The sequence below is a fragment of the Myotis davidii genome, unplaced genomic scaffold, assembly GCF_000327345.1.
Source record: "Myotis davidii unplaced genomic scaffold, ASM32734v1 scaffold474, whole genome shotgun sequence".
NCBI classification, from domain to species: Eukaryota; Metazoa; Chordata; class Mammalia; order Chiroptera; family Vespertilionidae; genus Myotis; species Myotis davidii.
Genome location: NW_006285783.1, coordinates 175970 through 191307, shown reverse-complemented (window position 1 = coordinate 191307; position 15338 = coordinate 175970). Strand labels below are relative to the sequence as shown.

Sequence of the window (15338 nt, the reverse complement as noted above, 5' to 3'; positions counted from 1 at the left end):
GAATGAATTTTTTTTTTTTTAAATCCTCACTCGATATTTTCCATTGATTTTTTAGAGAGAGTGGAAGGGAGGGGGAGAGACAGAGTGAGAAACATCGATGTGAGAGAGACACACTGATTGGTTGCCTCCCATACGTGCCCCATCCAGGGCCAGCGATTGAGCCTGAACTGCAGTATGTGCCCTAGACCAGAATGGTACCTGGGACCCTCAGTCCTCGGGCCAACACTCTATCCACTGAGCAAAACTGGCTCAGGCAATATTGAATGTTTTTAATCTTGGCCAAACTTAGCTAGTAGTTTAAATTTATATTTTAGGAGCCTTGACTATCTCTTTAGGTGCTTATAGGCTTTTGTGTTATTTTGAGAATTGTTCATTCATGGCATTTGACTGGTTTTCTATGGAGGGGCTGATGTTCTTCATTATTGATTTATCAGAGTTATTAATATATGAAGGATATTAACACTTTATAACATTAATATATGAAGGATATTACCCAATCTATTATTTCTCTTTAAATATAGATTGTGGGACACATTATTTTTGTTGTTAATACTTACATTCTTTTCCTTTATTGCCACGCTTTAAAACTCCTTCCCTACTCTTAACATTAGAAAAAGATTCACTCATATTTTCTTCAAGAATTTTTATGGTATAACTTTTACATTAAATATTAGAATTCATTGTTCAGAGTGAGACAGGATCTAGTTAATATATTTCATGAAATGCCTGGGTAGTTCTTCCCAAGTTTAAAAATACATCTTTTCGTCCATTAGTCGAAATGTGGCCTTTATCGCCTAATCTCCTTTCGTTTCAATTCTCATAAGAATCCACTGAAGTGCATACTTCCCTGGATTCCATATGGGCTCCTCATAAACCAGAGAGCTTTGGAGAACTGAGGTCTTTCCAGTAAAGACAAACCTGAGGAAGGTGATTGCTTTCCTAAGGAACAAACTTTTCTCCTGAGCGCACCTGACTTCTCCAGACATTTTTGCAAGCGGGCGATTTGTCAAATGAGCGGGTGCGGGAAGAGTGGCTTGCGTGGCCACAGAACAGGACCTTTTCCGGACCTCTGATGCTTTTCTTCGCAGGAGGCAGCTGAGAAAATCAGCACGTGTGATAGTTCCGCGGCACAAGTTCTTGCAGCAGGCTCACTAAACCCTGAGCAAGGCCCAGCGTTTTCCCCGAGCCCCCACCAACCGGAAGGGGTAAGTCCCTGTTTGTCACAAGCTAACTGCTCAGGTAGCCGAGCACCTAGCGATGACAAGCTTCTGTGTTTGGCGATACTCTCTGCGTGTGTTGTCAAGCCGGAGAACTGGAAGGTTTGCCATCAGATGTTCACATGGGAAGTGAGCATGACACTCACTCGCCCTTTGTCAGGGTGAACTAGCCTCTCCACTAACAGCCACTTCTTTCTTCTGTAGACATTCCCTATGGGGGCCGTGAAAGTGGACAAGAGCTAATATTGATTAACAACTGCCCATTACATAAGAGGCATTTATATTTGCTGATTAATCCTCAGATTAAAAGGTAGATTAATACCTACCGTAAGTTTACAAATGAGGTAATCAAAGTTTAGGATTAAAAGTACGTCTGGGAGGTGGAGAATAAGGAATAAAACCCAGAATATTCCCATTGGTTTTCCTAATTTGCATATTTAGTACTGACAGACGTGAAAGCAAGGTAGGGTTGGCCTCACTAAATAAAACGCCACCTCCCTGCTCCAGCAGCGTGTCTAGTATCTGTGCAAGCGCAGTTAGGTATTGTGCATTAGCCAGGCAATTCTGCATTTTATGAAGAGTGTGTGTGTGTGTGTGTGTGTGTGTGTGTGGAACGGGGAGACATGCATATGATTTTTAGAATTGACTGTAAAGTAGTAAGTAATAAATTTAAAGGTACTCAGGCATGAAATATGCATAGCTGCAGACAAAAAAAAAAGCTTATATTTTAAACCAGCGGTTCAACCTGACTTGCTCTAGGCCAGCAGTTCTCAACCTGTGGGTCATGACCCCTTTGACAATTGAACGACCCTTTCACAGGGGTCGCCTAAAACCATCCTGCATATCAGATATTTACATTACGATTCATAACAGTAGCAACATTACAGTTATGAAAAAAATTACAGTTATGAAGTAGCAACAAAAAATAATTTTATGGTTGGGTCACAACATGAGGAACTGTATTTAAAAGGCCAGAAGGTTGAGAACCACTGTTTTAACCGGATGCTATTTCTTAGTGATGTGTTGATGCAGAAATCAAGCGGTATGACCTTCACTGAGAGGCTAACTGGGATACCAGAGGGTGGGGGTGAATTATGTCAAGAATGTGGACTTGTAGGCTCTAAGGCTTAATGAAAGCAGGGATTGACTCCTGGTTCTACTTACTAGTTGGGTGACCGTTGGCAATTTCTGTGACCCGTCTGAGCCTCAGTTTCCTCCTCTGTACATTGGGAATAATATGGGCTTGTGGTGTGCAATGCTGAGGCGCATCACACGGAGCACAGTCGCCTGGCTCATCGTAAGCCAATGAAGGATTAGATATGGTTAATTTACAGCGATGCTATAGAGATGCTGTGACTCTATCACATGAAATACTCGTGATAATACTTTTTACTCCCCCAAGATGTATTATCATAAAACATTCATTTAAATCTCTGCTTTTAGAGTCTGGGGCTGTCATTTAGCAGGGGTGCTACTGATATTGAGCAGGAGTGCTATTGTGGGAAAATCTGTGGGCTCAGACTTAGGAGATCACAGAGCTGTGTGACCTTGGGCAAGCACCTGACCTGTGGGCCTGAGCTCCTCAGAAGCAACATGCTGAAACAGAAGGTGTGTGAACTGACTAAACGTTAAACGCACTGGGCTCCTTTGACTAGAAAAAGAGGCGGATGAAGCGATTACTGGCAGCTTCCCCAGGGCACCTTCAGCTGTTGACACTCTATGGTTGCAAATATTCTTTTTCTCTTCCGTTTACCTTTGTATTTTTTTTTCAGGTTCAAATAACTAGCAAATAAAGCCCAGATTAGTTATTGAGCTTCCTGTTTCCTCATGAATTCAGTGCATTGAGGAGAAAGCAAAGGAACTAAGTCTTGTCTTTTTAAAAATGTGTGTGGCATAGGACGGGCGCTCAAATAACATTTTTAAATAAATTAAGGAAGGTCCATTTGTTACACAATATTAACAAAATGTTAATATTAGCAGATTGTTATCTCTGGTAACAAAAAGAGGATCCCAGAATCTTTGCCAGTAAGACAAAAGCAATATCTAAATGCTAGAAAACAATCAGATGACTAGAAATTGATGTCTGGCAGTAAAACCACACTACTGTTGTTGTTTTTTTAAAACGAGAATTAAAAAAGAAATATAAAATAGGCCACGCCATGAATAGAGCTGACTGTGTATGAACTGCAGGGAAAACAAGGGAACACTTCTAAATTAAGAAGGTGATTCTTGCTCTGGCCAGTGTTGTGTTAAGTGGTTAGAGTGTCAGCCCGCACACCGAAGGGTCGCAGGTTCAATTCTCGGTCAAAGGCGTATATGTGAGTTGTAGGTTTGATCCCCGGCCCCTGTTGGGGCTATGTGAGAGGCAACAAATTGATGTGTCTCTCTCATATCAATGTTTCTCCTCTCTCTTTCTCTCTCTACCCCACACCCCTCCTTTAAACTCTCTCTAAAAATCAATGGAAAAAATATCTTTGGGTGAGAATTTAAAAAAATCAAAACTTTGTATTTCATCCTAAACATAATAAGATATGTATTAATCAATAATTTTGTAGAACAAAACACAAATCCTTAGTCTTACAGAAATTTTACTAGAAGGATTAATATACTCTTTGAATATTCTGGCAAAGGATGTGGGAAGCAAGTATCTTTCTGTATCGGATCATCTTTTACCTCCAAATTGAAAATATCTGTTATAGAATTATTAGAATTTTTCATGTGTTATCTATCAGTAGAAGAAATTTTTCTACTGGATCAATAAGTAACCTTGTTGTTTCAGTATGAAAAGAACTCATCACACTTTTTTTATACTCTACTATAATCATCTGGTCCTTAGCTCAATAATATTTGAGTATCTAGAACGTGAAAGTTAGTTTTAGGGATTCTCTCTGAACAGTAGGAGAAAAGTTTCCAGGTTACCTCACTGAAGCTCATGACTAGACTCAAGCGATGTTTAATACAAGTATAGATGAGTAACGGCACGTATGTTGGGGGTGGAGGGAGCTACACTATTTTACAATCCAGTGAACTACCTGAGAAGACGTTAAGAGTGTGTGTAAGTTTCCTTGTTCCCCTCCGGTGGGTACAGATCTCCCTGTTTGAACAGAGCGCACAGCAATGCAAGCATTGCTCAATCGTGTGTCACACAACTGTAAACACCGGCCAGTTCGCTGGAGTGGTTCAGACACACACCCACACGCACACCCTCTCCCGACACTCACCTGTCTCCCGGGGCCGCGTCGCATGCACCGGGAGCCTGTTTGCGTCCTCTGTGCCCGGGAACACTGTGCCTGTGTACCTGCCGATCGGCTGCTTGGAGACCTGGGCGCCGGGTCACGTGATTGTTGCTATGCGTGTGGAGGTGCAGTTTTCTTTTCTTTCTTCTGCTCTTGTGCGCGTGTGTGTATGTAGATATAGATATATTTTTTAAATTTTTTTATTCTCTTAACTGGGGAAATGCTGCAAGTCCACAGGTCTTTGCAAGCCCAAGTCTGAAAACTTTGGACTCCTGACTTTTCACTGCTGGATTATCTGTGGATTTATCTTAGGGTGCCACACCTCCTATCAAGGCTGAGGCCCTGGGCTTTTCTATCGAGCACGGAGCTTTGCATTCCCCGGCGGAGAACCCTGGACCCGAGCCTGCTGAGGTCCTCCATGCCTGCAAGACCCAGGTGGCCGAGCTGGAGCTGTGGCTGCACCAAGCCAACGTGGCATTCAAGCCGGAAACGTTAAACGCAGACATGCAGCAGGTGGTGGAACAGCAGCTGGTAGGGTGCCAGGTAAGGCTGATGGGTAGGAGTTCAGGGTTTGCCTCCTCCCCAATCACCTGGTGCCTTTGCCAGTTTCTCTTAAAGTGACAGTGTGTTTCTTTCTGTTACTCTGACCACTGCATTTATCTTGGCCTCAACTTTCTGTTCTCAGGGTAACTATTTGGAATGATCCATGTGAACAGAGTATTTGGGGGGACAGTGGCAGTGGATGAGAGTGCAGAACCCAGAGTCCACATTTTTGAGGAAGTGGACTTGTCACCTCATGTTCTTCATATGCAGGTCATCTCTTAGGACTTTGCCAGGATTAAATGAGATCAGGTATAGAAACCAGTGTCTGGTGTAGAAAGGATATAAAAAGTGTTTAATAAATGCTGTCCTTTTTATTCGGATTAGTAAGTTCTTTGACATTTCATTCATCAGAAACGAAACTGAAAATCCTGATTCGCAAGGTTTGCAGATCCAGCAGAAAAGGGCTTTGCTGCCCTTCGTTATGACCACTCCTGCTGCTCCCCGGGGGGGCAGGGGTATACACCTCCTTGCCTGTAGTCACTTGAGTAACATTTGCAGGCTCAGCCTAAAGGTGGGGAATCCCTGTCTGTATCACTCCCGGGAGGGACTACAATGATGATTTCACAGCAGCGTAATTGAGTACGCCTCCCCCAATGGTGCTTAGACCAGCCTTGGACTGACGTCTCTGCCTGATTGGCTCATTTGTCTATCGCGGTGGTCCCCAAGGATCAGGACATCCGCTCAGAGGACCCCCTTATTACCTACCTGGTCACAGGGAGCTTGTCCAACTCAGCCTGTGAGGGGTAGCCCACCCCAGGTCCAAGCCGGACACGCCTCTCCTTTCATTCAGGCCCACAGTCTTACAATATCCAGTGCCTGCCTAGCGCCCCCACCCCCGCCCCAGCAGGCAGGCTGGGCTCCTTCCCTGGACAGCTAAGCACCTCTGACCCTAAATGTCAGCTCTGAGGGGTGGGTTCCCTCAAATACTGTCCCAGCCGCCTGGCTTGGCTGCCGAGGCATGGGAGTCTGACTTGATCTCAGCCAAAAGTCCAGAAGCCATGGGGCCTGGGAGTCTGGAAAAGACAGTGCCTCTCAAATGCTGAGTACCAGCCTCTTGAGGCCATCCAGGGTCAGTTTGCCAATTGATTGTCCTGCTGCCTGGGTGGACCCCATACCGATTGATTTCTTGATCATCACCCAATTCCCTGCTTGTGGGTTCAAGGATTTGGGGGCTGCTCAAGGAAAAGACACCACCACAAGGTGGCGGTAGTACACAAGGCGCGTTATTTGGGCAGGATCTTGGTGGACTGGGAAGTTCCCCACAGCAGGAAACCTCAGAGGCATGGATGGGGTGGGGCCACCACCCGGAAGGGGAAGAGGACCAGGAAACTCCCGGTGGATGGGGAACCCAGAGGAGTCTTGTGTGTCTAGGTAATGTCTGCGAACCCTGAAGGGCAGCAGAGGCTGGGGTCTCGAGTTTGTCTTAACCATGGCTAGCCGGTGTGGAGTCCAGTTTTGAGTTGGGGGCCAGTGGGATTTGAGCTAAGGGTCCTGGCCTGCTATGAATAATTAAACCTGGGGGCCATCTTTGGCTTATTTACATAACACCGTGGCCCATATAATTAATATTGAAACATAAAAAGCCTTTCGTGTGGTCTGTAAAAAAGGCTAAGTTCTCAGTGTGAAAATGTCCAAAGGACACGTGCAAACAGACTAGTCGGGAAAAATTATAGTCGGTAATTTGAGAAGAAATGTTCAGCCTTGATTATTTAAAACATGTGAATCAGAACAGCTATTGTCTTGTTCCTACATTACATTGGCAGAAATTATATCATCCCAGGAAACCCTGGAGAAATGGCTCCACTGACGTCTGGCAATTTTGTCTGTTGGTTCAGTGTTCAGGGAGGGTCAGCTGTCCGCATAAATAATGTTCATCATCTCTGACCTAATATTTTTTGACCATTACTTTATGTTTGCCCTCTGAAAATAACCCCCAAAAAGGATAAAAATGTTTATGACAATATTAATTACGAAAGTGAAGAACTGGAAATAGCTTAAACGCTTAACAGTAATCCTATTGTTAAGTGAATCATGGGTTATCAACATATTAAAAAGTATATTTAAAGTAGCTAAGTGGAAAAACCAAGCACAAAATTCTAGTACACTTTGTTTACAGCCACTCGGACATCTAGGAGTTCATGTTATTTCAGCTGAGAAGAGTCTATGCAGGCTACAAGGAGTTTGCTTGCATGGAGGGATGATAAGGCATACGATTTGAAAATTTGTTTTAAGGCTAGTTTTTCCTTACATTTCTCTCAAAGAACTGACCTCATTCTTAGTCACGCACTGAGTTTTCAGCACAGGTGATCACAGTGCTGGACTGTGGGTCTGAATGTGCCTGCCACATTATGTGCCCAGCGCCTGCTGCACTGTGTGCCCGGCCAGTTGGTATGACTGTTTGGGCTCCTGAGCCTCAGGTCAGAGCAAACCTGATCTGTCGAAGAGGAATACAGTGACGGTGACTTACTGGGAAACTTACTTCATTCATCTATTTTTAGACCCGTGTGTAAGTTGGCCAGTTCTATCAATGACTTAGTGTTTGAGGTTTCCTCTGTGGCCTTCTTCTGGAATTTTGGAAACTTATTTGGCTTGGGAAAGAAAAGGAAAAAGAGCAAGGGAAAGAATTTTCAGAGAGTTTCGTGGAATTCTTTTTTTAAATTACTACTCAGCACTTGCATTGCAACAGAAAAAGCTTAGAAAGGTGGGAAAAAATAATAGTCGTCACAGACAATGTATCAAGCCCTGGCCAAAGTGCAGGGATTTAACTCTAGTTCGTCAAAGTGACCCCAGGAGGTAAGTTCTGTTAATAATCCCATTTTACAGATGAGTACAGGCACGCTCATGCAAAGTGAGGTGCCTTGAGTTTACCCGGCTACCAAGTGGCAGGGCTGGGATATGAACCCAGGCAGTCTAGTTCCAGTCCAGTGTCTGTGTTCCTAACCACTGTGCTATGCCGGATACATTCAGCTGTGTTTTCCAAAGTGATTATAGAATCACTTACTTTGAAAAACACAGGCATTATGTGCAAGTCCTCCCCTCCCCGAGACACACCCCCGCCCCCCCAAGGTCCCTTCCAACCTGTGTTTCTGGCACTTCTTATATACATTTAGGGAGAGAGAGTGAATCTAACTTATATGGGAATATAACACTGATTTCAGACCAAAACTATGAATCATTAGATGATGTTATTTCCTAGACGATGCTCACAGAGATCGAGCACAAGGTGGCCTCCCTGCTGGAGCACTGCAGAGACCAGAGCTTGGGAGACCACGGAGCCATCCAACAGGAGGCCGAAGCACTGGCCTTGAAACTAAAAACTGTGAAGTGCAATTTGGAAAAAGTCCAGCTGGTGCTTCAGGAGAAACACAGCGAGGACCAGGTAAGATGTGGCTGTGCACAGACATGCGTGCAGATGTGTGGTTATGGTAGACCCAACAGGAACGAACTCTGGGCGGAGACACTGAAGCAGCTACAGGGGCTAAGTTAAGAATCGCGCCTCTTCAGACTGCAAAGGACAGCTGCACTGCCTTTTGTTATTGGTTTCATTTTGCTGTGCAGTTTTCCTATCCAGGGGGTTAGTGATGGCATTGGTTTGGTTTGGGTTGGTTTGACTGGGTTGATCTTGCTGGCAATGAGGTCTGGTGTAAGCCTTCCTCATAAAGGAAGGACACATTTCAAAGAAATTTTGTGACTCCAATGGACTGGAAAACAACATTTTTATAGATAAGATTAAAAGTTGACATCAGAAACAACCCGTTTCTAGGGTACTTTTGTTATTCATTTACAAATATTTACATGTACTGATCACAGCATCATATAGTTAAAGTGTTCTTGTGACTTAAAAGTGTTCTGTGTTAATAAATGCAAATGTACAAAATGGGATAGGATCTTATTATATAAGATTTGCATCTGTACTTACGAGATAGTTGTTCTTACTTGGAGGACTTTTATTCACAGAAATAAGATGAGCTGCAGGTAGACAGCGAACCCTCACAATAAGTCATCTTTATTAACTTGCATCTTATATATGGTTCCCCTTTCATCCTAATATATTCCTTTTTTTAAAAAAAATCTACTTTTGTTGTAGACTTAGGGACATTTTAATTTATAAGTATAAAACTATTTCTCTTTTTGACTTTATTTTACTTTCTTCTTAAGGAAAAAAAATAGAGGTCCTGACTTTTATTTTATTTATTTGTTTAATTCTTTATTGTTGAAAGTGTGACATATGTCCCCCTTTTCCCCTCATTGTCCTCTCTCAGCCCACCCCCGTCCCCCAGCCCACCTTCACCCGCCCGTTGTCTGTGTCCATTGGTTATGCTTATACGCATACAAGTTCTTTGGTTGATCTCTTACCACCACCACCACCACCACCATCCTCCCCCGCCTTCGCTCTGAGGTTTGATGCTCTATTCAATGCATCTATGTTTCTGGATCTCTTTGTGTCTTGGCTTTTAGTAACTGATTGGATGAAGGAAGTTGAAGAAATGATAAGATGGCCTCTTCATCAAGTGTACTGGTTTTCGAAGTTGTTAGGAAATACGTACATTAAGTCCTAGTATATAACTATAGTAAATAACAGAATGCAGTCATTTACTTCATATAAAATGTTTCCATTTGTAGTCTCATTATCTGAATTAAAATAAAGTGGGTCCTCTTTTTTAAGCCACCGGTTCTCAACCTGTGGGTCGCGACCCCTTTGGGGGTCGAACGAACCTTTCACAGGGGTCGCCTAAGACCATCGGAAAACATGTATATAATTACATATTGTTTTTGTGATTAATCACTATGCTTTAATTATGTTCAATTTGTAACAATGAAATTGGGGGGTCACCACAACATGAGGAACTGTGTTAAAGGGTCGCGGCATTAGGAAGGTTGAGGACCACTGTTTTAAGTAGTCTGCCGTTATAAAATCTTTTGCAGCATTCCACCATTCTAAAGAAACCTTCGGAGCATCAAAAAGTTCTCCAACCAGATAACCTTTCTGAATTTGAATCTGTTGTCATGGAAAGGCCGCAATTCGGCAGACAAAAAGATTTCCCGCAGCAGCAGGTAATGTGCGCCCCTAACAGTTGTAAGGATAAGAATACTCTCTGGAATTTCCCCTTGAACTAAATACTGAACTGCCTGTGGAGCATTTTCTTGGGTGACTGAGTGGGAAGTGTGATGTGCGGTGTTCCTGTGTGAGCAGCGACGCTGAGTTGTTCTTTTTAACATGTTTGTTTTATTAAGAGAGAGGAAGGGAGAGAGAGACAGAGAGAAACATCGATTTGTTCCACTTACTTATGCATTCATTGGTTGCTTCTTGTATGTGCCCTGACTGGGGATCCAACCTGCAACCTTGGCACATCAGGGTGATGCTGTAACCAGCTGAGCTCCCCGGCCAGGGCAGCAACTCCTGGGTTTTGAGGGTGTGCTGTGGCATCAGCTGTGCTTTCGTCTTCCATAGCTGGGGACACACTAATGTTGGTCCTTTATTAACTTGCATCTTATATCAAAGTAAGTGTATATCTTTAGGATGAACTGACCTGTCACTGCAACACCTCTCTCCCTATTTTAAAATGTGTTAGGGTATTTTTGGTGATTTTCTGTGTGCGCTACATATGGAAACAACACTTGGTTGTTGTGCAAAATATTTTTAAATAGGCTTTTTGAAAAGTGAAAGTTGATGAGCATAAGCAAGCAAAGAAAGAAAAATAGTAAATAATTATTTAGGACGTGGCTCAAAATCAGATGATCTGAGCAGAAGAAACCCGTGGATAATCATTGAAAACCCTTGATTGATTGGACCATTTGAATCTTGTTCAATTATAGGTACTGGAGTTGAAACCAATGGAACAGAAAGATTTAGTCAAATTCATAGAATTGAATGCTAAGACTACGTGGCCCGAGCATTGCCAACATAACGATGCAACTCAGAAATCACCCGTGAGGTAAAATATTTTTAAAGCGTTGGATATCCAGTAGTGTGATTGGAGAGTTACAAGTGTTTCTTATAAAATGTTGTTTGAAGGTAATAAAACTTCTGTGTGTTGATTGTTCTTTGCACCTTTTGTTTTTCTTAAAAGCGGTGAGGCACCTAGCCCTGAAAATGATGCTCCAGACTCGGTCTTGTCACACCAGGACCTTAGTGGGGATAAGTGGCGATACTTGCATCAGGAGCTCTCCTCAAAAATACGGCAGCCTCTGCCTCCGCTCGTGGAGCCCCAGGTCAGTGTGTTTCTGCGCACAGTGTGAGTAAGCATGCTGGTCTCAGAAAGTCCAACAGCGTTCGTTAAATACACAGGCATGTTCTGCATCATGTCACAGTTTACTTTCAGAGAGCAAGGATGCCAAGTGGGTTTTTCACTCGGCTGACCCCTTCCCACCCTCATGGAAATCGGCCTTACTTAAGTGCCCCCCCTCCTCCTTGGTGCTTCTGTAGCCCTGGGCTTCCCTGATCACAGCTCTCAGTATACTGGGGCCTGTTTATTGTCGGTATTCCCCATCAGATGGTGGGAGAAGGAAGTCCGTGTCTGCCTGGCTCACATCTGAATGCCTGGCCAGCACCTAGAACATCATAAAATCTCGGTCTGTATGTTGAATGGATAAAGTGTGGACGAAAAGGGCCCACATACTAACCTTGACAAGCTCAGGTGAGGCCAGCACAGAGGGCCCTACAAACTCAGAGACCGAAAGTAACTATTTAAGATGAACATAAAAATTCCTAACTAAAAGCAGATCGTGGCAGGCAGTCGTGTCCTAGGCCTGTAGCTTCCTTGACAAAGTTCCATCTTTACCTTAATGAGCTGTTCATGTCTTTTTGTGTCTAAGATAAGATACCTTTGGGACCTCAGTCTCCTTTTCCAGACCCCTCAGAGCACGCCGTCCCCCAGAGCCCCAGACCACAGGGCCCCTCACTGTTGTCTTGGTTCCCCCCATACCATCTCCACGTGCTATACATGTTCATTGTTAACTATCCTATACCCAGCAAGGCAAAGATTTCCCCACTTGCTTTCTCTGGCTTCCCTAATCTACCACCAAGGAATTTCACATAACCCACCCCTTACATCTCCTCCTTTAATCCTCATGTATAAGATAAGCTGTGAAACTGCCATTCTCTGGACCGTTTTCTCAATCTAGTGAGATTGGGCCTCCCGATAATTGTTACTTTGGCTCAAATAAACTCATAAATTTTTTCTACAGGTTTCTTACATCTACAAAAGGAGTGAATAATATAGTAGGAAATACTTTTTTTTTAAAAGATACATTCATTTCTTTTTTTTTCTTTTTTTTTAAAAATATATTTTATTGATTTTCCACAGAGAGGAAGGGAGAGGGATAGAGAGTTAGAAACATCGATGAGAGAGAAACATCGATCAGCTGCCTCCTTCACACTCCCCACTGGGGATGTGCCCGCAACCAAGGTACATGCCCTTGACTGGAATCGAACCTGGGACCCCTCAGTCCGCAGGCCGACGCTCTATCCACTGAGCCAAACCAGCTAGGGCCATTCATTTCTTTTTAAAAAATGAATGAGTATCATTCATTCATCTAAAGATTATCTGGAATCTGCAGTGTGCTGGCGCCGGTGCCAATGGTACCTGTCAGTTGGTATTGCCTCCAATGTACCTTACGTTGCCATTACTGGTTTTATTCACCCTGTGCCAACTACTGCTGGGTTTCTCTCCAACGGGGAGCCCACGAGCAGGATTGGAACTGGTGCTCACAGCAGGCAAGCTTCTGCCTTCAGCATCGCACTCACACTGCCTGGGCTATGGCTACCAGTGACTTCCCAGTTCCCCGCCCAGTGTGGGTGGGAACGTGGCAGTTCTCTTCTGCAGAGAACCTCATTTGACCAATTAAAGTTGAATCACACTGATGGGTGGAGCTTTAGTTGTGGCTTCTCCTGTGAGACACACGGGGACAGGAATATCGTTCTCTTCCCGAGAGTAGAACTACATCGCTAGTCTTGCCCCAAACGGAGTCCTGTCACCCACCCTGTTTCCCCGTAGGCCAGTTCTCCCATTTGAGAAAGACATTGACTCTGAGTCACTCACCCTTCTGAAGTCACAGCTCATTTTTAATACTTATCTAGCTTTTCAATAACAAAATCAAGATGTGGATCTGTCCCTAAGGTGACTATTTTATTCCAAGAGTTGTCTATATTCCAGGAGTTTACTGATAAGCGGGAAGAGAAGCAGCTAACCTGGTCACATGGGTAGCAGTGCTAATAAATTGAAAGATTAGTGGTTTTACTCTATTTTTCAAATTGTGGTTTGTTTTCCTGTCTAAATGGACTCCCACGTGTCTAAGTAAAGCCTGTCATGACTTTTCCAACTATCCAAAATATTTAAAATTTAATTATTTTTTTCTTATAAGAAGGTAACTTGGAAGATAGCATGCTAATGCTAAGGCATTTTTGCTGTTTTACATTAACATCAGCAAGATCTCAAATTGTCTCTAATAGCATTTCCCCTTTTAAAAATAGGTTGCCACAGAAATGAGTATTCTACCCAGTGTGAGTGTGTATAACTTTAGATACCCGACAGCTGAAGAACTGAAAACCTATACCACCCAACTTGAAGACCTGCGTCAGGAAGCAAACAGTCTTCAGACACAGGTAGCAGCTGCGTGTTACATGTGATATTGTAAACCAGTTATATTTCCCTTGTAGACAAATAATAGAACACATACTGGAATGTGTGTTAGAATTGCAAACAGAATTTGACTCTCCTGCCAGCTTTGTTACATTTAGTGGTGGCTGCCTAGAGCACCAAGTGCAGAGACTTCTGAACCTGAGCCGGGGATCAGCAGGACCCAGGATCGTGATGGATTAGTACTGTCTGTGTGATGCTCTGGGCGAGGAGGGAGAGGGGGAGGACTGGCATGGTTTCCAGCCTTGAGTAAGCTTAATCCTGGGTAATGTAGATATCCATCAGGGAAGATGGAAACAGAGCCCAAATTGGGGTGATTACCAGCTTCAGCATGCTCCTAAATCACTTGTAATGGTAAAAAATTCAAGGTGATCTTCGGCAAAGAAAAAGAGATGGTACCAGCAGCTTGTGCTAAAACAGATCCGTGGCTCTTAAACTCACCAGGGCATGATTGCACAACGTTAGAGGGCCTCCTCCCAGGAGTTGTACACCTAAGGGTGGCCTTAATTCTTATAATCAGCCCATAAATGACACCCCTAGCTCCCTTGGTTCACAGTCCATCTGTCTCTCTTTTTTTAAAATATATTTTTATTGATTTCAGAGAGGAAGGGATAGAAAGAGATAGAGATAGAGATAGAGATAGAGAGAGAGAGAGAGAGAGAGACCACGATACCCTTCAGTAAGAGAATGGATGAATAATCTACACAATGGAATATTAGCCTATACAATAAAAAGTTAATATGCAAATTGACCCAATGGCAGAACAACCAGTCGCTATGACATGCACTGACCACCAGGGGGCAGATGCTCAATGCAGGAGCTGCGCCCTGGTGGTCAGTGTGCTCCCACAGTGGGAGCTCCACTCAGCCACAAGCTGGGCTGACAGCTGCAAGTGCAGCAATGGTGGCAGGAGCCTCTTCGGCAGCACTAAGGATGTCTGACTGATGGCTTAGGCCCGATCCCCTGGGGAGTGGGCCTAAGCCAGCAGTCAGACATCCCGTGAGGGCTCTCTGACTAAGAGAGGGTGTAGGCAGGGCTGAGGGACCTCCCCCGCCCCGAGTGCACAAATTTTGGTGCACTGGGCCTCAAGTTGACATATAATGTTACGTTAGTTTCAGGTGTACAATATAATGATTCACTATTTGTATATATTTCAAAATGCTGACCACAATAAGTCTAATTAGCATCCATCACCACACATAGTTACACATTTTTTCCTTGTGATGAGAACTTTTAAGATCTACTTTCTTAGCAACTTTCATATGCATAATACAGCATTGTTAACTACAATCACCATACTGTACCATCCTTAGGGTTAAGATATCATACCTCTTTCTAATCAGCCCCTTCAACTTTCCTGACTTCTTTTCCTTCCCCAGGCCATACTTGATTTCCCTTACATGCTTTCTCCTACATTAAAATGTGGGGGGTGGGAGCAGGGGGTAAGGGGAAATATGATTTCTCTGGGACCACACTTCCATCTGGGTGGCCCTACTAACCAAGTCCTTCATCTTGTGATTAACCTTCTAATTCCATTCAATAGTCAACTCTCTACCTAGTATTTAATTTCTTAACCTTGGTTCTCTCAGAGTTAACATCTTAACTTTATTTATTCTGTTACCTCATTCACATAACCAGTGGTC

The 15338-nt window shown here is 43.6% G+C and overlaps 1 protein-coding gene across 1 annotated transcript in view; it reads left to right on the top strand.

Moving 5' to 3' along the window:
* SYNE2 (spectrin repeat containing, nuclear envelope 2) overlaps positions 1-15338 on the top strand; it is a 257316-nt gene that overhangs the window by 154216 nt on the left and 87762 nt on the right. Inside the window, exons 64-70 of the mRNA XM_006756713.2 lie at positions 1089-1205; positions 4766-4996; positions 8253-8435; positions 9983-10111; positions 10874-10992; positions 11128-11269; positions 13530-13661. Coding sequence (XP_006756776.1) covers positions 1089-1205; positions 4766-4996; positions 8253-8435; positions 9983-10111; positions 10874-10992; positions 11128-11269; positions 13530-13661 — 1053 coding nt within the window. The remainder of the gene's footprint in view (positions 1-1088; positions 1206-4765; positions 4997-8252; positions 8436-9982; positions 10112-10873; positions 10993-11127; positions 11270-13529; positions 13662-15338) is intronic.